General features: G+C 36.7%; 1 protein-coding gene across 1 annotated transcript in view; it reads right to left on the bottom strand.

Annotated features, from left to right (window-relative positions):
• LOC145770461 (sialin-like) overlaps positions 1 to 19,332 on the bottom strand; it is a 38,665-nt gene extending 19,333 nt beyond the window's left edge. The window contains exons 1-8 of the mRNA XM_082582121.1: positions 19,089 to 19,332; positions 18,552 to 18,749; positions 15,732 to 15,965; positions 15,280 to 15,454; positions 14,071 to 14,204; positions 9,920 to 10,075; positions 9,373 to 9,613; positions 3,511 to 3,644 (exon numbers count right to left, since the gene is read on the bottom strand). Coding sequence (XP_082438247.1) covers positions 3,511 to 3,644; positions 9,373 to 9,613; positions 9,920 to 10,075; positions 14,071 to 14,204; positions 15,280 to 15,454; positions 15,732 to 15,965; positions 18,552 to 18,749; positions 19,089 to 19,145 — 1,329 coding nt within the window. The 5' untranslated portion in view covers positions 19,146 to 19,332. The remainder of the gene's footprint in view (positions 1 to 3,510; positions 3,645 to 9,372; positions 9,614 to 9,919; positions 10,076 to 14,070; positions 14,205 to 15,279; positions 15,455 to 15,731; positions 15,966 to 18,551; positions 18,750 to 19,088) is intronic.
• Between the last annotated feature and the right edge of the window lie 8,409 nt (positions 19,333 to 27,741).

Raw genomic sequence — 27,741 nt, 5'->3', positions numbered from 1 at the left:
AAGTGTTGTTGCCAGGAACTATTCCATCTATTAGTTGCCACTGAATGGAGAGCAGTCTGTAGAATGCGTTGCTCAAGCGCACACCCCGTGAATCGAACCAGCGCCGCTTGATCTTGAAGCTTCTTTGTTCACCCTGGTACGCGCACCGTTGTCCTTTCGAAAGTACTTAAATGCCGGTACTAGATTAGTTTAAAAGCAATTTATTGAGTTTTGTTTTGATTGCAATGTGTTTTTCACCATGCTCAGGTTGTTTTTCTTTTTATGTATAATTTTCGTACTTTCTTATGCTGAGCGACAGCAATTTACAGCTTAATTTTTCAAATAGCAACGAGTGTGTGTATGAATGTACCGTGGCGACCTCTAGTGATCGTTTTGGCATGTACATAAATAAGAGACAATCGCTTTCAGACCCAAAATTGATTCGATTCGGACAAAAATGATATTGGAAGTGTCAAGTTAGTGTTGGCGGTAAAAAATAGTTCAAGTTTTGTTCGACAATACGATGCATCATTATTAAGGGGATGTGAAATGTGGGGATTTGTTAATTTATCAATATAAAGGCTCCGATCGAACGAAAATGGAAATGCCATACTCGAATTTCACCCTGTTTGGAATCATAAGTGTTGCATATCCATGTGTCTTGAGCGGGAATCAAACTTCCAACTTAAATGGAAATTGTTGAGGTCTCCGACTTGAGTGGTACCTCCGTCGAGATTGTACAGTACCAGGAGTACCTATTACGCTGTCCAGTATGTCGTACTTAACCACTCGTCCACGTCTTAAGACAATGAAGCATGACACATGGATCTGTAAAACTGATGACTTCAAAGAAGGGTAAAACTCAAGTATGGCATCCTCCATTTTCGTTCGATCGGGACCTCACTGCATCATCATCTTTAGTATCAAACAACATCAACACTTATAGTACGGTAGGCTATATTAAAAATATCAAAAATTTAAAACTAAACTAAATAAATTTTAAAAGAAAGCGCAATATATTCAAAGCTGCGTAAAAACGCTGTGCAAAAACGCTGCGTAAAAACATAATTATTAAACGCTGCAATATAGACGCTCTCATATATAAACTTTACGTACTTTCTATAAAGTAGCGCTAAGGATTGCAAAAGCTGGGAAATAACACACTTTTGTGAAATCCATCCCACCTCTGCCATTGCTCTTTTTTCTTCTGTAATTACCAAAGTTCAAAGCAAGAATCAACTCTCTCGTTGAGTGCCAAAACCATCAGTTGGTTCATAGGAAAAAATGTCCTATGTTAAAGTGTCTACCGATCAAACCACCCCATCTGCTGCAGCGACCTACAGATTACAAGTACACTGCAGCCTATTAAAAAGTATGAGTAACACCGGCCTAGAACATGTACATTAGCTACTCAAACCCACACCCTTGCATTTAGCACACGTTTTGCTATGCTATTTTGTTGGTCAAGTTAATGATTGTGTTTAAGTATATACTTATTTAATGCTAATCACAGGATTGATAAAGTTGTAAGCTCAGTGGCGTAGCTAGGGAATGTGCCGCCCGGGGCGGATTCAGATTTTGCTGCCTCTTGAAGAAAAAGCATGTGAAAATTAAATGCGTTTTTTTATCAGCACTGCAATACGCAGCATGCTTTTTTCAATTTGCGGTGTAAAGTCAGACGATCGTACCATTATAAATTAGAATTATATTAAATGCAAAAGCACAAAAACTGCTGCAGAATTAAAATAATCAATTTGTAACCTTTTACAAGGCTACCCAAATTTGAAGAGCATGTTTCCGCCTCTGCTTAACAAAGGCTAATAGGAATTTTGTAACGTATTAAAAACATAACGGCAGGAAAAATTCATTTAATTTATTTCCACTAGACTGTGTAATATAGTGTAATATGAATAGTTGTTTAGCAATGTAATGATATAGACGTTTTCTTCTTTTGCTCATTGAAGTTTCTTTACTTATTCGCAACGTAATTTTTATCATTTTTTCATTAATCTTTATATACTTACAATACTTTAAAATTAAATATGGATAAAATCATAAAGAAGCTTATTCCTATCAACTGTAAAACGAATACAAAATGAGCAAGCGCACAAATTACAAGGTTGCAAATGCAGCAAAATCATCTTTAAGTAGACTTTGGCCATGCTATTGCGCAATGTTTTCACTTTTCGCAATCTAACAGCCACATTCTAGTGACGGTAGCAAAGTTATTTATTACAACAGTTAATAAACATAGTGTTGTGCTCCCCCTCTCCCTGTATTTAAAATATATAATTCAAGATACAAGGCCCGGAGGCCGGTTTATGTGGCCAAAAGTGAAATCCAGTGCGGCATGGCATCAGCAACAATAGTACAGTAGGTTGTTACAGCAATTAATAAAAAATCTAAAAATGCACTGGGGAGCTCTGCAAAACCAGTCTAACTTACACAGCGATAGGATTATAGTTTCGTGTAAGTAGAATTCTAAGATTTTCTGACTTGTTTTTGTGGGAGGTTAAGCGTGGATCGTGTGAAATCGATTTCAAACATGAAGCGTCTGTAGACTCCATAGACACTGCCTTATAGCGTTATACGGTAAAATTATTTACTGAAATGTTTGTACTGTATAGTGCAGCAGCAGTAGATTACTATGGTTAATCAGTATTCAGCAACGATGAGTAAAAACAAGGTAGCCTAACTCCCTATTTCACTTAAACTCAAGAAATATTATCAGCTAATATTAGTGATACCCAAATAATGGCAACATCAAGATTATAATCAAAATCAGCTTTATATTTTATTAAATTACTAGAGTAAATCGATTTCACCTAAATTGTTGGCAACATTCCATTATCAATTACCAATGAACAACTTTCTAAACATAATGTGCGATTACAGTAAGCTTCATTCACTTATTCATTCAACAACAGCTACATATCCCTTCGGCTCTAATATTTTGTTGCAAGTGTTTTCCCTCTATAGCTGTAACGAAAATGCACGGCCGCCTTATTTATTTTCTCATATCAAAATTAATTCATTCTACATCCTTGGTCAATGTTTCTGGTAAAATATTTTGTAAACGCAAACGTTGGTTAATAGTTATTACTGTGGAGTAGCTTATTTAAAGAGTCAAATAGTATGTTGCAACTGTAATTGTTTTACATTTTAAAGCAGTTTCTGAAACATAAGTGAGATTGTGCATGAGTCACTTCAAAAGTCAATTTTTCTGCTCTTGCGCTGTGCAAAGTCGTCAATTACCAAATCAAAATTGATCGAATCTGCAAGATCACACTCAACTGAGATCACGCTTTGACTTAAAGTGGAATTATTGTATGTTTTGAACGTTGCCATTCTGTTTGCTTTTATTTTTCGTTTACTTTTGCATTATCAACAAAAAAAACGTCCAAGCAACGATCATGCTGCTAAAAACGAAACTCAATCCATTCCACTTTATTTCCAATTCAATCTGAAAATTCCATCCCCGCAAGCTAATATCTTTTGAAACCTCAAAACTGCCCTGTTTTTTGAACTTACCCCATCCAGTAAGAGCAAGCCAACCACTTGTGGCGCCAGGAACCCCGAAAAGTTGGCGATAGTGTTTGATATTCCGTAACTTATCCCTCCGTACTTCGGTGCAATGTCCAATGTATTAGCTTTACATCCAGATACTACAGAAATGAAACTATTCTTAAAAAGTTTAGTCTACTCTAGATAGTGCAATAATGGTCGGTCTTATCAATATAAAAGTTGTCAAAATATTAAGCTACCGTATTGATAATATCTCTTAATCTTGAAAACTTTTTTAAAAAATTTGAGTATTAAAAAACTTTAAGTTCATAAATCGTTTCTGTGGCACCATCAATTTAGTGACAGGAAATATTGCGCCTCTATACAACCGCAGATCATTATTTTGTGGCAAAGTAAACCAGCGAGATTGCAGCAACTCACATTGTAGGCTACAAGGTAGCCTATCTAAACCAGCACAGGGTAGTCGTGGCAAGACTGGTTCCGTAACAAAGATCCGCTGGATGTCTATGATCAAAGATGTACGTATACGCCGCAAATTCTACGCCGTAGACTTGCGGCGTAGACTTTTTGTTTACGCTAACGCTTACGGCTACATTTTTTTGATATTTGTCGCTTGAGGCTACGCCGTAAAGTTTTCGCGGTTTTTTAGCGCATAGCGTCAACGCATACTTTTTAATGTTTTTTTTTCGCTACAACACGCCAATACCTTCCAGCGCTGAAGTTGAAAGAATGTTTTCAATGGGCAAAGACATATTGAAACCAAAACGCAGCAAAATGTCAGATGAACACTTTCATCTGTTTCTTCATGGAAATTCAAAATAAAACTTGTTTGTTTCGAGTGGTTTATACCTTGTGAATGTTTGGCACCTAGCAAACAAAATGAGTTTACGCTAGTGTATGCGCTGACGCTGACGCCGCTAACTTTTTTTACAAGTTACGTTGACGCAAATGGTGTATGGTTTTTCAAACGTTTGCGTTTACGCTGACGGCGTCAATATTTTTTGTATGCGCGTACATCACTGTCTATGATTGTGTTTCCCTTTGAGGACCGTTGGTACATATGTGTACCATGAACTTTTTCCACGATGTCTAATCATTTTCTTGTAGTTATCAAAAAGCATTTGTCTCTAAACGTTTCTTAAATAGATAATCTATTTATAAAAAAAAAAAAAAATTGGAAATTGTATTTTGTTTTAGCTTTGCTTCAACTGGTTTTGTTTGGTGAATTAGTCAGGGTTTGAAGCGGTAAACTTTGAAAGATCAACAAGACAAATAAAAAATAAAAAATAAATATAATTTTTATTCTACATCAATGTTTAGTGATTAATCTGACTTATTCCATCAATAAAACCATAAAAAAAATTAAAAAACATGTTGCTAGACAATGCTAAACTTTTGTGGTACACATATGTACCAAAGGTCCTAAAGCGTAAATTCTAGTAGTCTAATGGAGGGATATAGTGATGTGGGGAAAACTTAAAAATTAAGACTGTTGTTGTGAAATTTTAATAGAAATAACACGTAATATTTTAGGAATGTATTTTAGATCTACGTGCACAGGTAAATTTAACTGATAGCATTACTTCCGGTTGAAAAATTTTCTATAATTTGGCGCGAATTATGTCAATACTGTACAAGCAATTATGATTTTCGTCGTCGTCGCCGTGTGAGCCTCTGAAAACAGCTCCTCCTAACCGAATAACTTTACAGATTTTTTGAAGCTAGTTTTTATTTCGCAGAGTAGCGATGAGCCATGAATGTACAAGTGTTAGCTGTAGAGTTAGGGTATTCAACAGGTTATAGAAAGTGCTAGTCCAGCCTAGGGCATCTCAAAATCACTTGAACCTTGTATGCAACGGCTGGGCTAGTCAAGACTAAGCTCAATACTAGTAAAGTCTCTCTCCAAAGCAATACTATTAGGTTTTTTTTAAATACAGCTTAGGAATATCAACTTTTCAACAAAGTTTGAATGCATTTTTTCAAAATTTGGGGTAAAAACATGCTCAGAACGCACCAAATTTATAGCGATTTTTCAAATTTTTCTGAGAGGAGACCCCAGACCCCCCGCGAAGTCGTTCGCCTTCGGCGAACTCAGCGGCGAGCTTCCACCACCAGCCGCCACTGTGTAAAACCATACCAGCAATGATACTAAACACATTACCCTTGGACCAATGGTACACATATGTACCACAGCGTAACTTCTATTTGAAATAAAAATAAAAACTAATTTTTTTTCAAATACCTCTTTAAAGTGATACACTTGTAGTAAAAATCATCAATATTTAAATAAAACATGTCTCAAAAATTTATGGTCCTCAAAGGGTTAATCCCATTTTCATACTGTTCTAAATTGTTTATTTGTTTATTGAAATGATTTTTGGCTGCCCACTTGTAATTTAGCCTTACTCTCATTCTCCTATAATTCCTTCGTTTGAGAACCACTGCTTTAACATAGAAAGCTTAGATTACCTTACATCTATATTACCACTGAAATAGAACCATTTAATTGTTGAATGTAGCTTCAATGAGCAATGTTTTAACTTTGAAACACTGCATTTTTTCGGTCCAAATTTCTATTCTATCTTTTGCTAAATTGAAACACGAGTGCAGTGCAATTTAAATGTAGTGGATAGGTCAACAAAGTATGCTTGAGCAACCGAAGCGAGCAAGAAAATTTTGAGAAATCTGAGAAAATTTGCATGTTTTTTTCGGCTTTAGAGGAGGAGGGAGGCACGTGACCAAGTGCCTCCCACAGATCCGTTATTGTGGGAGATCATTATCTTTTATGGAATATCTCAAATTACGATGTTACATGAAAAAACTCTTCCTATGGTTTTCTAACAGGTTTCGACTAATGTAAGAAGATCTTGTGAATACATCTGCGTAGGCGTACTTCATGGAAACGGTGTGCGGATGATCTTGATTAAAGATGGTAAACAGAAATGCATTAAGCCTACGATTCTTTAAGTAAGGGACGACATTTTTTATGCTGCCTTGGCATCATGTTTTTCTATCACATCCCAGGTACCATAGGCTAGTTGGACGTCTCTGCGCGTGTACCTATTTGTTATTTTTGTGGTGAAATATAAAAATCTGGAGAGAATTATTTATTATTGGCCAAATCAAAAAAGCGAGCACCAGGCAAGTCAGAGATTTTTCACCAGGGGTACTCGACCTGTTCTTAGATGGTGCTAAATCATTATAGGGTTAGTTGTAATATGACTTCAGAAGCTGCGACTTGTATACCGGGTTTCATCATATTTTTAATTGTTGTTCAATGTTCAATCACTTTTCTATCATTCTTGTTGGGAGTGCAACAAATGGCTAGTGATTTCAAAGTGGAAGCAACAAGGAAAAAAGGTCCAAAACCACTGGAGTAATCGAATATCCTTTCATCGTTTAATGATTATAAAATCTTTTAAAAGCATGGCAGAGGATCGCTTGTAAGTATGTACTGTTGATGTGCATTCTGAGAGTCTTTAACATTTAGTTTCGTGGGCATGTAACGAAACCAGGGATATCTGACCGAAACGAAGCTCATTAAATGTTCATTTGAAATTCATCACAAATTGATATATTTCGAAGCTAAACAAAGACAAAAAAATTTGGTTCAAAACGAAACAAAATATGTCTATATTTCAAAATACTTCTGAAATATTTGCTTTTAGAAAAACCTATTTAAATATCTTATCGTGCTCGTCCTGCTTGTGAACTTAACTCTACTTTTAGTTTTGAATTAATTATAGAGTAAAATTAAAACTTTTATGTGGAAAAAAGAATGGTAAAAATACAGTGCATACAATGGTAATGTACTGTAGATAACGTTACTCCATATGAGGACTATGTATGTTTTTTATACTTCACAATGTAGATATTAATACAAAGGAATTTATTTTCACACGAGTCAGTTCAATCATAAATATGTAGATATTAATGATCTGTTTTAGCCTGATGCTGCGAGTTCGCTGTGGTAAAAGCGATATGCACCAGCTTTCGGAACACAGTTCCCTGATCATGTGCTATGACGAATGGTGTTGAGGTCAGTGTGTCTTGTTTTACGCGGTTCTTTTGTTTAGTTTGAGGCTGCTGTCTCGAATGCTGTCTGTTGAGTTAATGCGTTATCTAGCCTTATTGCTGTAAAATTTGTCAAATCAATTGATCAAAAGATTAGGTGACGTATATTTTTTTATAGCCGTCAATTTTTCGTTGTGGTAGTCAGAAATAAACAAACTGAACTAACGAGCTTGATTTAAATTACGTTGCTGCGGTCTATTCTATGCCAATACAAGCAATATTTGCAACTAGTAGGCTACCCTGACGTTGGTAGCGATATTCCACGCTGTTTTCAGCATCTTCAGTAGAGTGGTAGATGAGCAGGTTTCCGTTAATCTTCCTACGGGAAGGTTATGGCAAGGTAGCTTTCCCTGGGGAAGTTGCAGCAAGCATACTCAATGAACGACTAGCTCTTACTATATGCCAAATCTCCTGATATCGTTAGTAGTTTTTAGGATACTGCTTTCCTTCAGAAGATTTGCCTTCATATTCTCTGACAAAAAGATCATGCAGCAACTGCAATCATCAGATGATATTTTCCCGTATCCTCTTCCAACCTACAATTCCTTGCCTCCTGAAAGTCAGTAGAATCCGCTTCCAAAAAGTCGACACTGATGCAAATAATCTCTTTTAAAACAACTTCGAGCAAAGGGACCAGCCTTGCCATAAGAATGAGAAGTATCCAAATTGCACCTCTCCTTATTTCTAAGCTTCTCAAGCATTGTAGGCAATCGATCATTCAGCATTGTTTTTCCACATGCAACTTAATTTCCGTCACCTTCTTTCCTGGCTTCGTCCTTGGCCAGCCATCATTCTCAACAGTTATTTCGTCTATCCAACGGTCCTTGAAATTAGATAGCATATACCACTTAATGAACATCAGCAATGCCAGTACAGTACAATGTTGATGTGTGCTTTGTGAATGTGATTGTTTACGTGCTTAGTATATTTGCTTATTTTGCACCCCACTAACTAAGTTTACAATGATTGCAGTACTTCCGTGCATCTCCATAGACCTTATTGCGCCAACTCAACATTTACCGACTTTATGGCCAACCTTTCACACCATTGTAATTGAAGAAACAAAATATTTTTACTAACACAATGATCCACCTGTCTTAAAAACATGTCTTATAGCTCTCCAGTGCAGGGGTACAAAAAAGTAGACAATCGCCAACTCGACTGCAATACCCAACAAGTGAAAGTAAAAGTGTTGCTAGATATTTTTAATTTTTTTAGAAAAACTATCTATTTGACATAATTGGTAGTTCAAAACTTGCCCGTAAACAAATATTTTAAATCAATTTTAATGTTTACTTATCAAACTATCATAATTTTGCAAATTTAACCTTTCCTACGAATAAAACATAATACCATAATACTCTAAATTAATTACCGACTTCCACAGTTAAACATAAAGCTTTATATTCCTGAGGTGTATTTTAAGTTTCTCAAGTTTTTCTTATTCTTAAATGCTTAGTAATATATATTTTTAAACCGGTAAGTTTTATTCAAATTTAAATTTTTTAAGTCCACATAAATTTATATTCTTATTGCAAAGTAACACAACTACAATATTGCTTTAATTCAATCTTGTGCCAATTTAAATTTCAGATTAGTTTTAAACGGACAAGCTTTGGGGGACCACTACTTTAAATAAGGCAAAATCTCTTTTTTCCAAATTTATTAAAACTATCTGGCAGCACTTTTAACTTCACTTTTTGGATATCGCAGCCGAGTTGGCTATCCCGTAATTTTATGAAATCCTGCTTCAGTAGCCTACTTGTTATTTATCAATTATTTTTTAGAACTCACCTGTCAGAGCAGTTAATCCGACGGATAAAGAAAAAAATGCTATAGCTGCCGTTGAATTGCAACCTACATAGCCAGCTAGCACTATAAATACAGCTGGAATTACTAATCCCAATGTTGTGTTGATTTTTCGTATGACGGTTGTGGAAGTGATTTCACGAGATCGAACAAAATCAGTGACAAATCCTCCAGATAGAACAACGAACCATTGCAAAATGTACGGCAAAGAAGAAATGAAACCACTCTGAACATACAAAACAAACATATTTCACAACCTTTCTCAATGAACAAGCTACAACTGAAAAGTGAAGTTTTTAATTGGCTTATGATTTTACTTTGAAATAGACTATTAAAATTTTTTATGCATTTGTCTAATCATTGTAGTGTTTATAAATTGTTATTGATTTGTTAAAGTTCAACGAAAATTGTTTGAAAACAAACAAAAGTGTCATAATAAATTTTGTTAAAAAATAATTTCAACAAATTACAAAAAAAAATATTTATCTCATTACATAAAAGAAAAGTCACTTGATTCCTTTCTTGAACTTACTGTCTTTATATTAAAGTTTAGTATGGTTGATAAATACGTTGGTAGCATCGTAAGTAAAGTGTAGTTTCCCCAGTTGTTTGCAAAGTGACCGGCAATGATACTGAGCAAAGGCAACGAAGTAAACATGGACTTCCATGGAGTTCGAACTTTTGAATCCTGCCCAGACAAAAAATAGTCACGTCATCATGCGCGAAGCAATCGTCTCAAAAAAGGGTTTTAAATGGGAGTGGTCAAAAGTAGTCAATTCAGTAGTGGATCCTAGAAAGCAATTTATCATCTGACCCCAATCAGTAAGGAAAAATACATTTATCCTTTCCAATAATCGTTCATCACAAGTTTTTTCTTTATTTTATTTCCTTACTTTCCCCTTCTCGGGAGTCTGGAGACGTTGACTCAATGCAACAAAAGACTGATTTGCAAGCTGGATCTTAAAACTGTAATATTTGCTCAACTAAATTGAATTAATCTATTCTGACCGACGAACCCAAGTGTGATTAGAAAAGGCAACATTTGATCACCTGCCATGTAATTTCCGAGAACTAATCCATTAGTGCTCGGTCATTGATCTAATTGAGATACTTTTACAAATTATGTTATATTAGGTTCGGTGGGTTGAATATGCATGTTCAAAAAACATTTCTGTGATATCTTGACCAAATGGTACGTCCATGTAGGGACGTTTGAGCACTCATGAGTCGTGACTACGCAAGCTGATGTTCATTTCAAAAATTTAAAACAAACTGCCTTTTTAGAAGCGAAAGATGTAAAGAATTAACACATGACTGAAAAGCAAGAAAAATATCCTTTAATTAAAAAATTGCTTATTTTCATTATTTGTATCGAGAAACACATCAACAACGATAAACAAAAAAAAGAATATTTAAAAACCTTTGTTGCAACTAGATTTTTAAGCAGTCAAGGTAGATTTTAAAGCAGTCTTCATTTTTCTTCTTTGTTTGAACTTTCGCCAATCTCAGGGTCGAGAGGCTCTACCTTTCACCAGTCACCACCCTAAAGCAGTGGTGGCCACTCGGTCTAGACGTTGAGGCAGTTGTCAAGCAGCCACTGAATAGATTCGTCATCCAGATTCGTCATGCAGACGACACACACCATTTGGCGCATGGTAAATGACGCAGTTGCGGATGGTGTGGTCTGCAATTTGTTCTTCCTTGCCACACTCATAGATCGAGGATGGAGCCATCCCTCATTTGTGCATGTTGGAGGAGAATAGTCCGCCAGTGCGCAAGCGGCTGAGCCGCATCAAGGCCGTAAAAACATTCCGCATTCCTTGGTAAAAACATTCCGGTTGGGTGGGGGGCAGTGACGGATATGATATTTTGGAGTCTTGAGGAGTTTTTTTCACTCCAAGCTCCATTGGTGGTCTGCTCAAGTGGCCGCACTGATGGATTGCTCTTCAGCAGTTTTCATCAAGATTTGTGCGGTCTGTACAAATATGTGTCTCGATGTGGTAACCTGCTTGATTTACCACTTGCGGTAGTGAAGGTAAAACTTTTGTTGTAAAGGAGCTCCATGATCATGCGGACCATGTGCCTGTCCGGGAGCAGATAGAGCAGTTTTTAGATGAGGCCTTGGTGCCATACGGTGTCGGAGGCGGCTGTTAGGTCAAGAAACACAACGCCGGCCTTCTTTTTTGCCTCAAAGCAGTCTTTGATATCTTGAGTTATAAGAGTGACTTGGTCTGCAGTAGATCTGCCACGTTGAAAACCGGCTTGCTCCCGAGGCAAGACTGTATCTACAATTGATTCGACTAGAGTGTAGATGAGACGCTTAAAGATTTTAAAAGTGATGCAGAGAAGGGATATAGGTTGATAGCTCTTCGGATCCTCTTGGTTTGTGAGGCTTCAAATCGTGACTACTTTTCGAGTATGGAGTACAAGTTCGGGGCAGATGTTGTCAGGGCCAGGAGCCTCACGTATCAATTGAGTGGAGAGCAGCAGTGAGCTCATCCGGTGTGAATTTACCGGAGATGCTTTCCTCTTCTGGTGTTGGAACTTTCCAGAGATCCAACGTTTCCCCTTTACAAGTTTGGAGAACTTGCGGTCGCTTGTTATATTGACCTCGTTTTTAACAAGTTGTGATGCGATGTTATTGACCGGACATTGGCGAAGTCTTCAACAGAGTATTCATAAAGAGTGTACGGCAGTACTTCGAAACAAAGATATAAAAGTCTAACGCCACACGAACGGCATCTTTAGGAGGTGGAGTTTGTGACAATCTTAGCAATTCTATTTGTGTCCGTTTTGACGATCGTACATTTATGATTTACGTACATTTCTTTGTCGAAAGTACATGGACTGATGCTCGTAAAAAGTTATGTTTTAGGCATAGGGCGTAATCTTCATTTTGACACATAACTGGAAAAGAAAAAGAAGTTGATTTTTCTATAATATACATGATAGTCTTTGTCTTCTTGTACATCTGCCCACTTTGCAACGTGTTCACATTTAGAAACTGAGTAGATAATCCAACAATTCCGCTCCATTTGTTATCCTCGTAAACTTTCAGCAGGTATGGCTTATTTACACCAACTTTTTTGTTTGTATCACGAAAGTGTGTAAACATTTGAAAATGACTATTGCATTTCTATGTGAAGATACTAGATGGCATGTGCTATTGTGCTATAAGTAGCACTAAAAATTACAATTTGAAGAAATGTCACCAACCAGACACATTTTCCTAATCGATTCTTGGCCACAAGGGGAGATGTGGCACATTATAGATAAGGAATGTTTCCACACAACAATGGTTTCATCATTTTCAAGGTACGCTGTTGCAAAGACAAAATACAATCAGGCTTTATTGATTCATACTAGACGGTGACGGTCACCCCATTAGAAGACCCTTACTGGCACGACAAGTCTAGGTGTGTGTCAAAAACCTTCCCATGCAATGAGGTTTTTGCATTTACTTGTATGGGAGTGGTATCATCATGCAACTGAGGACCAGACCCAAACCTGTACCACCAACGATTATACCATCTTTTGTTCATTCAATTGAGCAAAAAGTTTGCAGGTTTTCGATGACGAGACCTCAGTTTGGTTGCTTTCCAGTTGCCTCTTATGTGGTGGTGCAAGTGTAGAACTTCATCTACTAAAGCTTATAACGATGAAAACTTGTGAATGACACAAAAAACAAGAGTCTTTTAGGACAACTCTTTTTTTTCAATATTGTTGTTACTCTTCCACTCGGTTTTGGTAATTCTGCAAGCTTGCAGTAAGCATACTGACAGGTCTGGAGAATGTTGTTTCCTTTTCTAGGTCGTCTTGAGCTGTAAAATTTGGTCCATGGTTTTGTCTTGCCAGATATGTTTGCTTCTTTGGTAAGATTGCAACTCAGTGAGTTGGCTTTGGATGAATCTAGCTGCAGTCCTGTGTCATCTTTTTGACTTTATCAAGCCTTTTTCTTCCTCTAGATTAAAATACTTTTTCGTTTGATTATCTGACTTCAGTGGCTCACTAACTCATCTGTTTGAGAATTCGTGCTCAAGATTTTTTTTTATATTGTGGACATTCTTTTACACCATCATCCTCATTGCAGCATTGTTTTTATCACTTAATTTTTTCTGACTAATTCGTGATAATAAGTACATTAGACAGTATAAGGGGATCCTTGGAAAGATCTCTGACTATAAACCAAAAGTAAAAAAATAGGAGGATACCGGTAGTAAAGTTTTTATTTTTTATAATAAGTGATAGTTAAAGACCCTTGTTTTATTTGACCAGTAAGTTACTGATTTATAAGTCAAAAGTGTTAACAGCATGTTGGTTACTTTTGATAAATCAGATATTTTAATTTTAATCTAATTGTTTAAAAACCTTGGCGGTTTCAACCTTATTAGGATCATCAGAAGGTTTTGCAAAACTTACAAAATATTAAATCGGTAATAACTTAGATAAACATTGAAGATATCATTTACTCTGTCCACAATAAGACCAGCAGAAACAATGAAAAAGCTGCGGTTCTTATTGTGGATCTGTTTTTTACCATTCTTCAAGTTTTATCGTTTAATATTTTTGAGCAAAATAAACGTTACGTTGATGAAAAAGTAAAATTGTAATGGATCAATAAATTTTTAAACTGGTTTTGTGCTAAATTAAATGGATGGTTTTGTTTCGTTTTTATTAACTTACTTTGTCTTCACGTTTGATTGTTCCGATACTTCCGACGATAAAGGTTTTTTCTTGGATAGATATTCTAGGATGTTCTTCCGGAGAATTATGAATTATGGCAACCCATACAACTGACCACAATAAAGCAAAACCACCTAAAAAAATGTATTTGCTGATACATCGATTGCTAGTTTTTTGATGAGTGAACAAATGTGTTTGACGTAACAGAATCTATTGTGCTATTGTAGATTTCAATCTTCAAAAATTTGTTACATGAATGCTCTCTGCAATTCTGACGCTCTTGTTAAATCGTCGTATTTCAATGGTGCCTTTCGAAGTTTACTCATTGACATTTCTCCACAACAGCATTGTCTATGAACTGCGTGATTGTGATTATTATATTTTTAAATGTATTGTTTTTGTTTTGCATGTTTTGTTGTGAATGGTACTACGACAGTTTATCGAACGACTATTGATCGAACGACAGTTAATCGAAACGACTGTTTATCGAAACGACTGTTCACCGAACGACAATTAATCGAACGACAGTTAATCGAAAACCTAACCCTAACTTAAAACCTAACCCTATCCCTAACCCTTGAGTATTCCATTGCATATGTGCATTAAAATTTTAGATAAAATTTGTTTCGGGACATTCGTCGTTCGATAAACTGTCGTTTCGATAAACAGTCGGTCGATGAACTGTCGTTTCGATAAACAGTCGGTTCAATGAACTGTCGTTAGATAAACTGTCTTTCGATAAACTGTCGTTCGATTAACTGTCGTTCGATAAATTGTCTTTCGATAAATTGTCGCGTCACGGTTGTAAATACAGTATGAACTTATCGGTCTGATGCACTAAATAATAATAATAATGTGCAAATAATTGCTGACCAATCAAATATTGTAAATTGTATTATTCGTGTCTGAAAACAAGATCTATAGGCCTACTTATTGAAGTAATAAAACATAGTAACTTTAGCGGGTTTAGCATACTTTATTTCACACAAAATATAACATAATTAAATAAAATAAACTCAAACGTTTTCGACACGTACGTGTGTCCTCATCAGGAATTAAATCTGCAATACATAAAATGGTTTTCTCTATGGTTCAACAAAGCAAACTCTCTACCAAAGCTTTATTGAAGTAAGTGAACACATATTTGCTGTTTTTACCAACAAATCCGCATTATTTTTTCTGACAAATATATGCAAGCTATGTAAATACCAGTGAAGTAAAATACAGCTTCCCAGCCAATTGTATCTGCAATCAATCCAGCAAGCGGGAGTGTGACAAACGTTCCAAAACTCGATCCAGAAATGTGAGCAGATATCAGCACACTCCGCTCAAGTGGTGGAGCCCATTTTGCCCAGGCTCCTTGCATTGTTGCGGAAGTTGTCCCCTAAAAATCATATGTTGGAAGAAAACATCAAAAACAAAACGTTGCTCACCCCAAAGATATTTTATCTCATAAATTTGGCCTATAGTATAAAATTCTACTTTTGTTTTGATATAAATATATCTTATTTGATTACTATGCTTCAATTTGCGTTCAAAAAGTTGCATTAGTATATTGTGGAAGAAAGGACAATCCAGGTGAGATTCATTTCATTACTTTTTTTATAATGTTTAATGTTTTTATTTTTTAAATCATATCTCACAAATTTTTTTCAAATTACCTGAAAAAAACCAACCAATATTCTCAAAGCTACAAACAGCTTAAAATTGGTATAAGCAGCAACAGGGGCACACAAAGTCAAAATTCCAGACATGGTCATGGTAAAGCCAAGTACGGGTCTAATTCCAATTCTTGTTGCTAGCCAAGCACCAGGTATGCAGCTCAAAATATAACCGTAAAAGTAACAACCCAACGCAAGACCTTGCTCAGCCGAATTCCAGTTGAAAACTCCATTCTGTCGTAACAATACATGAAGTTAAATATCACATGGTTTAAAACACAAATATTGAGCTTACTTAAAGTCAACGCAAGAAGCCTTCACCCCACCAATTAAAAAAAATTCACAAGTGTTTCAATTTTGCACCGAAAAATTTATTTGTATTTGAATAGCCGCAGTTGAAAACTTATAACTCCTTCATGCATAGCATACTGTGTATTCTCCAGCAATTTATCGATATTAAGCAGGGCTAGTTTATTACGTTGTTGTCTCACTTTCCGATGATTTAACCATATGAATCTTTCTAATTTGGGCAAATGTGGTAATATTTTGAGGGTGACATATTTTTTGTGTAACTGCATGCAATTTTACTCGTCGAAAAGCCCAAAACGGACTTCAATGCTACTGTTACAAAAACATCAAAAAATTGTGATTGAAACGTGTTAGAAACAGGCAACAGGACATGCAGATCGAATTCTGCATGCAATGTTGCCAAATAACATTATTTTGATATTTCTACCACAGAGGTGTCCAATCTTTTGACTAAGGGCCACATGCGGTTTACGAATGATTGCGAGGGCCACTTGAATGTTTACTGCCAATGTAATCTTAAAGCTGTCTTAATTTATAATTTAAAACTAATGCTCAGTTCGTAATTTTTTTCAATGTTCCCCTTGTCGTGCAGTGTCCCAAAGTGTTCTTGGTTGGCTGATTGATGTATTTCGTTGAAAATTAGATACAAATGTTATTCGTTGTCTGCCACGAGCACGTCTCCCGAGAAGGCGACCGCTCAGACAGAGATTTTCGAATTCTTCTTTTATGATGATGTGACCAAGAAATCCGAGTTGCCTTTGAGTTATGTTGCTCAATAGTTGCTTATCTTGATGTACCTGGTTTAAATCTTCTGCATTTGAGACGTGATCAGTAGGCTATATGAAATCCGAAGCATCCTTCTGTAAAACCACATTTCAGCTGCTTCAATGTTACGCCTAGTTTCTGTGTTGAAGGTCAATGTTTCACAACCATACTGAATAACAGATCACACCAACACTTTGAGGAGTCGCACCTTCAGGAATAAAAAGCTTGCAATCCAATAGAAAAGGCCGTAGTCTATTAAAAGCGTCTTTAGCCCATTATTCTTCGTATCTCTTTCTTACATCGTGCGTCCGCTGTTAGGAGAGAACTAAAATAGTTAAAAGAAGACACTTGTTCAATTGTGCTGCCTCTCTGGTGAAGTGCAAAGTGGGGTTCAGGAATTTGTTTAGAGATAGACATGGATTTTGCTTTTTTGTCATTAATTTGGACTCCATATTTTGCGCTGATGTCTGAAGTTTTGTTAATTAGTGTTTGTAGACCGTCCGGGATGTCGCTATGAGCACAATGTCATCACTCATCAGCATAGCGCATATTGTTCTATGAGATACCGTTCACTAAAACTCCCTTCTCAATGCCTTCTATTTCTCTGAAAATCATTTCACTATACAAGTTAAATAGATCTGGTGACATCACACAGCCTTGTCTGACCCTACTTCTGTCACAGTCCACAGAAAACAAACTTTTCCAATTAGGTATAGCTTAGCCTTATTTAGCTTTTGCCAAAAAGTCACATAAAAGTAAAATCCTGTTCAAAATATAAGAAACTTAAAATGCAAAAACGAGGACATTTCAGCATTGTTCAGTGTTCTCGGAGGACAGTTCATTTTTTATGAGAACAAAAGACAAATCCTTCAAAAAGAGGACATATCATGGTAGCCCTATTTTATGAAAAACGTAGGTGTATTTTAACGCTTGTGGATTTTTTACTGGAAAATTTGGCATCTATTGCGGGTTGCATGCGAGAGTTTAGACCACGTTGATATAGGCCTAGCTCTTAACTTTGCCAATGTCGTCAATCGTCACAAGTGCATTGCGAGTTCAGCTGACTCGAAACTTATGAAACATTTATTTCCGTTAGGAGACAAGATATACTAAAATTTCAGATAAATTTTTAAAGGGTTTGCGACCGCTTCAATGGCATCAAAAAGGTTGCGAAGCACTGGAACGGCTTCCATTTCTCAAGTCGACTGAAGTAGTTTTGATTGACTTCAAGTACCGTGAGTTGTTTGTTCAAAATTTTACATTGTTGCATAAGTAGCCTAATAAGTCAAAATCTTTGTAAAAAACACTGCATCTGAGACACAGTCTTGAGCTTTTTTGTGTAGTTTGTTTGCTTCTATAGTTTGAACAGATGAAAACATTTTTTTTCAGCGTTTTTTATTTTTTTTAAAGAAATTTCTTCCCTTTTCTTGATCGTATGAAATGCTCATTTAGTTAATGTTATTTCTACTATTTGGCAAGGGTAATTGTGGTTGTAATATTTAATGGAAAAGGATAAAGTATATATATCTTTTTATTAAACTTTACTCAAGCTTTGCATATACAGTGAATACCACTTTCACTCTAGAAAATCTTGCGTCCGCTGCTGCACAAGGGTGCCACCAAGTATGTTTAAACTAAAAACAATTGAAAAACAGTTTTACGTGACATAACTCAGCAGTGCTTGATCCTAAATATTAAAGACAACGAAGCAACTGGCTTACAGTAGCTGCCTGATTACAATCTCACCTTGTTTGTTTGAGAAGTCGTTCCTTCTCCCTGGTTTGAACATGTATTTGAACTGTTTTCTACATCGTTTGTCGAATTAACCATGGCCACTATTGCAACACTTAAGTTAGTGCGAAGAGAATACAAGTTAAACATAGCAAAAAATCCCATCATCGCCAGAACGTATCTTGCTTTCACGTAACATCCAGGAGTGGGTTCCTGTAACAAAATGCGTATAAAGAGTGTAATTTTAAAAGTACCTAAGTCCAAAACTACAAAATAATTTCCCAAGTTTGAAACAGGATTTAGTTACTTTTAAAACAAAAATTTTGCGTGTCGTCAAATCTGTGACATTTCAAAGTGGACTTCGACACTTTTTTCTTGCTGAAATTTTGCAACAATATTTATAGGTGACCAAAAGCACATTTCCAAAGCTAACTCCAATTTACCAAATTGTTGCTAAGGCACTTTTAAAACTACACTCTTCATATCAGAACGTAACATCTATGAAATCAATTTTATAAAAGTTAATTTTAAAACTTTACTTTCGAAATTTACCTCAGAAATTCGTTCTTGTTTAACGTCTTCTTTCAAACATGTTTTTGTTTTACTCATCTTTTCAGAAGGAGTTGACAAAATCAACTTTAATATCCAATTTGTTTTTTTAATGTGTAATAGTTGTTTTGGTTGTTTTCTCCACAACCTTACACCGAAACACCGATAGCAAAATGAACAGACGTATTATTTATCCCAGAGATCTTAAAAGTTTATAATTATTACCTATTTTAGGTGATCATCGTATGTCACCAATGCTGCGAAACAAACGAAGCAGTAAAGTGCGCATTCAGTTTCTATTTTACAGATCATGGTAATAGCCTGGACAGTGGACAACTTAAACTTAATGCTCAAAAAGCAGTGTTGCATAGTATTATTATATCGATCATAACATTGTTGTTTCGAAGCAATAATTGAGCAAGTATAATAATGAGAAAATTTTTGAACGTCTAGTCTAGCTAGTCGTCTAGGGCAGGGGTGTGCCACCTTTATTACAGGAGGGCCAGATATTAATAACTGGGTGAAACCGTGGGCCGCATGTTTATTTAACATATGATTTCTAGTAGTTGCAGGCAAATACTTTAGCAAAAAGCTAGAGCAGGCAAAAACTATTGACAAATAGTCAAAAGAAGAAAATTGAAGTATTTCGGACACACAATAAGGCAAAACTCGTTACAAAGATCATTAATAGAAGGGAAGATAAACGTTAAAGGAAATAAAGGTAGACCAAGAATGATTTGGACATGAAACATCACTAAATGGACAAAATTAAGTTATGAAAGTGCAGTACGAACAGCTCATGGTCGAGAACAATGGCGCATTGTATCCAACCCTCAATACGAGGAAGGAACAAAATGATGCTGATGAGTAGCAGGCACAAAAAAGTATTTTTTTGTTATTCATGTTATTCTTATGGCATTATTAGGGGTTATATCTCCTTGCAAAAATAATAAGTTAAGCCACATAAATTTCACTGCTACTCAAATTTATTGTCACACCGACTTTAAACGAGTTCAGTGAGAAATTTGCAGCTGGTTTCTTTTCCCGACAAATTTTTCTAAATTTACTTTAATGGAAGTGCTCGCAATTCGAAGTCCGTTTTCCAAGTGTTCGTTTGTCAGAACCGATCGATAGGGGGATTTCATGACGCCCATTTTAGAAAAAGAATTGTTCGCACAAATACGTTGAGCCAAAAAGAGTCATTTTTGAAGCCATGGATTTTTTCAAACGTGGAAAGTCCTCTTAGTTGAGATGTTTTCGGTAAAAATCGCCAACATTCATGTCTAAATACTTTGCTTCAAATCCGTTTTCTCTTGAAAATCAATCAGTTCAAGTTACATCTGCTGGGGCTTTGTTAATGTCTGTGTTGAATGGCGAAGCGAATATACCAAACAAATGTTCATGAGATTTAAGTCATTGAAGTCCTTGAAACGAGCCAAAAATTCATACAACAATTTTTCAAATTGCTCTGCAAATTCAGTTTTCTTCTCAGGATGCATTCCATAGTCTCTCAAAGTTGGAAAGTGGAAAAGATTTCCTGTCTGTACGTGAGCTTTCTAAAGAAAGTCGTAATTTGTTCATAATGCATTTTATGTGACCATACATTTTACGTTCCAAATAATTAAATGCAATGGATTGTCAGTGGCTGGTGGGAGAATTTTAAAATGGTTAACAGAAGGCGCGAAATCTACAATAATCCACTCCACAATGAATTGTTCACACGTACCAGACTAAACTAAATCGTAAACACGTTTCGCGGGCCGCACACAATTCAAAATTGGCACATCTTCGCGGGCCTCACAATTTTTCTTCGCGGGCCGCATTTGGCCCGCGGGCCGCATGTTGCACACCCCTGGTCTAGGGCTAGGCCTATTATAAAACTGCAAGAAAGTTTTTAGCCAAGATAAATTTGACCAAGTTTTTGCTCATCGCAGCCTATAATTCTGCTATCAACGATACGACATGATAGCTTAAATGCACTTCTTTAAACGTGTTCTACAGTTTTTTAATCGTAAAGGTTTTTGATATTTTGTTGGGAAGCTCGGCTCGTATTCATTCAAGAAAAGAATTTCTTTCAATTTTTAAATTCATTTTGTTACAACTTGATAAAGGTAAGGCAGAAGGTAATAAAGAATTCGTAAGTTAACAGAAGCTCGTTTTATACATAACAAAAGTACATCTTGCTCATTGCCTCAATTCTACTAACTGCAAAAGCTTATTCTGTTGCGCTTCGTGCAAGGGATGCGTGAGGTGTGCTTACTTGAAATAACCAAATCAAGCTAGTTGCTATGCGACGGCCAAGGATTATGATTGATTGATTGAATCTTTATCCTCGGACTGGGAAAGCTTCTTTGAGAGCTTAATCCTGGCAGTTTTGCATACTTGTAGAGGCTTTGAATCACTGACGCAGGCCCGGTCACCGAGATTGACAGAGTGAAGTTTCCGATTGTTGAAGTCGTCTTGTTGCCTGGAATTATTCCATCCTTTAGGTGCCGCTGAAGTGAAAGCTAAGATTTAAAAGGTTAAAGCAGTGAACAATGAACATTATAGGCAAATTGATGTTAAGGCCTTAAGGGTCATGTACTATTATCATTATTATGCTATTCGTACGAACACAAATATTCGTGATTTGATAGTCGGTCTGCTAGTAAGGGGCAGAAAAAAAAACTGCTGACCATGGTGTTCTTGAATGCTACATTTACAAGGCGCCAAACGGAATGCATGGCATAGCAGAACTGGACGAAGCTGCACTCACCTGGCTCTCCATCACCTGTCCTGAAACCTGAACAATTTTGTCTCACACAAAAGAATGAAAAGATTATTGACCAAAACACCTTTTTGACAGCTGTGCGCAATGAAACGTGACGTAAAAACAATCACGCTGACATCTCCATTAGCAAGCACCAAATTGCTTGTAAATGCTTGATAACTTGTTTAGTTGATAGTAGCATCCAGTGATGTACGCGCATACAAAAAATATTGACGCCGTCAGCGCAAACGCAAACGTTTGAAAAACTATGCGCCGCATGCGTCAACGCAACTTGTAAAAAAAGTTGGCGGCGTCAGCGTCAGCGCATACACTAGCGCAACCTCATTTTGTTAGCTAGGTGCCAAACATTCACACGGTATAAACCACTCGAAACAAACAAGTTTTATTTTGAATTTCCACGAAGAAACACAAGCATCTGAAAGTGTTCATCTGACGTTTTGCTGCGTTTTGGTTTCAATATGTCTTTGCCATTGAAAACATTCTTTCAACCGCAGCACTGGAAGGCATTGGCGTGTTGTAGCGAAAAAAGGTATTTTGAAAATCTTTCGTTGGAAAAGCGCCCACGGTTAATGGTCCTTTGTGTGGCCTCTCTTCCAAGTACGCTTTTACAACCTCGTCTATGCTGTCTTCGCCAGTGTCCTCATAAAGAGCATGGAGTAGCCCACGGGGTTCGTTGTCGCTGGCTTCCTTCGTCTGGTTGCAGTGGCTCTCAGCCTCAGAGTTTTTTAACAACTTTGATATGTGGCCAGTGCCTATCAAGAAAATTCTAGTATTATACGAACTGTCGCTCCTAGTAATATACTAACTGTCGCTCCCTAAAAATCCATTATAAAAAACACTATTTTTAAAATGATTCCGTTTGAATAAGACTGATGTTGCTTTTAATGCCATAATTCTCTCAGTAAGCTCTATGCTTTTTCTGATAAGATTTTTAAAAAGTGGGTTAATGGAAGACAAAACTGCCAGACACAAGCAAGTTTAGATTCTGAACTGCACAACTCTTTGTTATTAGCATTCAGGGATAGTTAGCATTAGCCTACTAGTGTTATTAGCAGTAGGCTATTCAAAAGCCTCTCACAATTGGCCCCTGGATGCATGTTTTGCTAAACTGCTCATCAAGTTACAAAACATATATAATTACATACTTACGCAACAGAATGTATAAATTGTCAAGTAAAAATTACCTTAGCTTGATAGCCTACTGTATGTAGGCCTACACATTACTACGCTACATAGCCTACAACAAGAATAACCGGCAAAGGCAAAGTAATGTACTACATATAACATACAGAGTACAACATCATGCAAGCAATCACGGTCGGAGACCAAATATTTGAGTTTGTTTAGATACATAGGCTGCACTGCTCATTGCCTGAGAAGTTTCTGATTTGCCCCAAAATGCAAGACTTAACTAATATAAATTAAGGTGCTCACAATTGCTTACAAACGCCTTCAACACTGCTTGACTAAAAATACTTCACACTACGAAGCCAAGTCATTGTTTACATTTTACATGGAGCGACATTACCAACCTACCTACTTGCTTGCTTACATTACATTCCTGTTCTGACCCGTAATTTACTAATTTTTCAGTAGGCCCAAGTTGTTTTAACTAGGGGAAGACGGGGCAAAGCGGGACACTTTTCGTAAAAACGTAATTTCAGCAACAGTAATGGTTGGATTGAGTTAATTTCTTTTTTAATCGAAAGCCTTAATTGGTCAGCATATTTGGTTCGAAGATCAAGCGGAACCTTTCTACTGTTATAGTACAAATGAAAAAAGAATTTTTTTTTAAATGTCCCGCTTTGCCCCAGCTGTGGGGCAAAGCGGGACACACTTAAAAACATTTAAAAACACAATTGCTACTTACCTAAAGTAGTGAAATGCATTGCACAAGATAGCTCAAAACTATTTACGCCTGTTAAAACTTAAAAGTCAATTTCTTTGACCATAGCCGTACGAGCCAGGGGGGCAGCTGCCCCCCTGTTGTTTCAAAACGTCGCAAATTCGGGCAAAATCTTGCAATTATTAGGGCAAAAATTGCTATGTGAAAAGCTTCAAAATTGCATGAATTAAGAAAAACTACAAATTAATATCTTTTACCTATCAAACTAAGTACGGTACAACCTCTTATTTGAACAAGAAATGTGTCGCAAAATTTTCATTTGGCACACCCGTATTGATGTATTGTATGGTGATCAAACTGTAGTACGAAATGCATTTAACCAACTGCATCATGCCAATTTGGGCAGCCACCAAAATATGTCTCTAATACTTTGTGAAACTGCTCAAATCAAAACACAAAATTTGCTATATAGCTAATTTTATTAATTTTCACAAATGCATCGTGTTGATTTGGGCAGCTGAAAACATGACATTATCTGATAAAACTGATTAGTTTGTTTATGCAACTGCCCAAATTAGCGTGAGGCAGTTGCCTCGGCATCAAAATTTACAAAGTCTTTAATTTTCTTCATTATATCCATAAATGCACCATCTTGATTTGAGCAACTACCGTACAAAATATGAATTTATATAAATCTGGTGAAAACTTTTATAAAACAATTCGGGTGGAGAGATTACAGTACTTTTTCAACCATTACTTGGGTAAGAAATTCTAGCTAGCTAGTGATCTTGTTATGTTAGTTTTTCACTGTTATCATGCACCGCCAGTGTTGTACGTTGATGCCGTCATTTTGACGGCGTCATTTGACGGCGTCAACTTTTTGTTGACGCTGAGGCTAGCGCCGTCAGTTTATTTTTTAGTTGACGGAAGTGATAGCGCCGTCAATTATTTTGCAGATTTTAAGCGTCAAGCGCTATGCGTCATTTTTTATTTTCATGAAAAATCTCGTTTCACAATAAGAGTTTCACAATGTAGCCTATTCTGGCCAGCGTGACTCATCCGAATTACCCGATTTCGCGTTGGTTGGAATAGCTACCTGGAATAGAAGCGGAAGAAGTTTGCCAAATGGTGATCACTCATATCGTGTATGATCAGTATCGAGAACGAGGGATCAGAGAGAGAAAGCGAAAAATCAATGAATGTCATCGTGGTGGTTGAAGGTACTTTATTTCAAGAGCTCTTTGCCATTGAAAAGAGCGATGTTGGTGCAGTGGACCTCGAAGATATATACGAGTATATGCTAAGCCATCACAGCACGCTTGGAACAGTGATACCTTTTTAAGTAAACGTTTTCAAGACTTGTTTTTGAAATACAACACACCAATACCACATTCAGCGCTGCTGTGGAACGCATGTTTTCACTTGGAAATGACATTATGCGTCTCAAACGCAGCAGATTGTCAGACAAACGTTTTGAAATGCTTGTGTTTCTACAAGGGAATATCTAATAAGCTAAAGCAGTTAGTTACAATACAGTCTCAAAACATAAAACCTGCTCTTTATTTATAGCTATTGTTAGCCTAAACTTGGTTGAAATACTTCCGTTTTGTGAGACACTAGCTAAAATAGCGCTAGAAATTAGCGCTGACGCTGACGCCGTCAATTTCTTTACGAGCTTACGCAGTACTTTACGCAGTAAAGTTTTTAGGCAATTTGCGCTGACGCTGACGATGTCAATTTATTTTATTGACGCGTACAACACTGTGCACCGCATACATTATATTTGGGCAATTTCTATAAAAGCGTGCAGATTTGGGCAAATTTACGTTCTGCCCCCCCAAAATGGTTTGGTCTCGTACGGCTACGTCTTTGACAAAGCAATAGATTGAGTTTCGCTTTTAGCAGCATGATCGTTTCTTACTTCACCATGTAGATATTCAAAGATGCAGTGTACATTTGTTATTTTTCTTTGTTTCAATTGTGTTCGTTAAGCGTGCTGCATCATTTAATGATTTTGCTGTTATAATATTGCACAACAAAATAAGCCAATCAATCAATTTTACAATCTTGAAGGCTAAAAAAGTCATAAACAAAAATTCAATCAACAAAAAAACCACAGATACAATCTATAGACTTCTAGAGTCTCATGTTGCCTTAATGCACTGTCCCACCTTGCCCCTAATACAGCTGTCCCACTTTGCCCCAAAGTATAGCCTTTAGAAAATAAAATCTCCGCTGAAACCTGTAAAGTTTTAGGTAAAATTTTCTTTTGCTACCAACAAATACTGTCTCAATATCTAAGATAAAAACAAAGCTACCAACAAATTCGCTTATGCTAACGAATGTGGAAGCTACTTTTCCATCTCTTTCTTATAACAAACCATGCTAAAACACATTTTACTTCCTCACGACACGCGTTGTGCTCTGCCAGTCGCCATTTTTCCACAGCAAATACAGTTTACAGTTGCCTAACTAGTGCTTCCGGTTAGAGGGAGCCAAAAAGTACAAAACGTGAGAAATCGCGATGTCCCGCTTTGCCCCCCCCGTCCCGCTTTGCCCCGTCTTCCCCTAATTCTTTCTTTTTTTCTGCAAGACTTCAGTCTCCACGTGGGACTCTAGCGTCAAAGGCAGTAGTGCGATATACAAACAAACTCCAGCTGACTGAACAATAGATGACACTGTGACACAACACTAGAACAATGGGCAATTGCAAGACGTCAACATTTCGCAGTTTGACAAAAAAAAAATGCAAACAGCAACTAAGACATTAAAAAGTATGCGTTGATGCTATGCGGTAAAAAACCGCGAAAACTTTACGGCGCAGCCTCAAGCGCAAACTATCCAAAAAAATGTGGCCGCAAGCGTTAGCGCAAACAAAAAGTCTACGCCGCAAGTATGCGGCGAAGAATTTGCGGCGCATACGTACATCTCTGGTAGCATCTTTGTCAAAACGTGGTATCCAACGTTAAAGAAACAAGAAACTGACTGTTATATTTTATTCCAAGTTACTTATAAAGAAAAATAGGCCAAGTGATAGAATGATACCGCTTGAAAGAACTGCTGGTGTGACGCCCACATGTCGCCTAGAGCGCACATGTGAATCTTGTATAGTTCGATTAGCGTAATTTACTGAAGTTGACTTAATCGGGGTTTGAGTTCTTTATTCAAATTGTTCGTGAGTCCTGATTATTGCCCTGGCTAAACTTTTCTGGACAAGACTACAACACATATTAGGCTATATTATACATTGGTTTTTGGTTATAATTACTTTAATACATTGAAATAGTCTGACACAAAGTAGTTAGGACCAGCCATAAAAGCATGTGTCGATGCCTGCCGCGCATCTGAGTTGGTCTAGAATCTAGATGAAAATCCAACTTAATCGCACACAACCCAACTAAGATCCAACTAACTTCTGGCAAGCAAACACCTGCTTATAGTCCTTATATGTCTGGTTCAGCCAATGAAAACACTCGATTTTGTCCACATAGACACTTTTTCAACCAATCAGATAATTGCAGCTGCTACAGTTTATATATTTTATCATTCTGAAACTAAGCATTTTTATCCGACTGTCATAACATCCTGTGGTGAATCGTGTATGGTCCAATGTGTTTACGGAAGCTTCGACATGTTTTTCCGGAGCATCGACAATATTTTCAGTAAGCCACCATTTGTTTATGAAACACATCTGTTTATGTTCAGCCATTAGTTTATGTTAACACATTAGTTTGTGTTTATGAAGATACAATGAGTACGGTAGCTGATGATATGGAGTTGTTACACTGGTACCGGTAGTGTGTTGGACTGTTGGTGTGTAAGCAAAATTATGTTGGTCTAGAACTGTAGGCCTAGTTTAATAGTGTAACCGATGGTCCGCGGCATGGGCTCCGTTAGAGGGGGGGGGGCCGCGGGAGTGATTACCCCCCACCAATTGAAGTGGAAGGGTAACTAATGCAAAATTACCCCCCACTAATGTAGAGATTAAAATTTAATTTTTATATTTTTTTTACTTTTGTGTTTTATTTTCAATTTTTTAT

The sequence above is a fragment of the Aplidium turbinatum genome, chromosome 1 (assembly GCF_918807975.1).
Source record: "Aplidium turbinatum chromosome 1, kaAplTurb1.1, whole genome shotgun sequence".
Lineage (NCBI taxonomy): Eukaryota > Metazoa > Chordata > Ascidiacea > Aplousobranchia > Polyclinidae > Aplidium > Aplidium turbinatum.
Note: the sequence above shows the minus strand (reverse complement) of the source record. Positions and strands in the feature narration are given on the sequence as shown.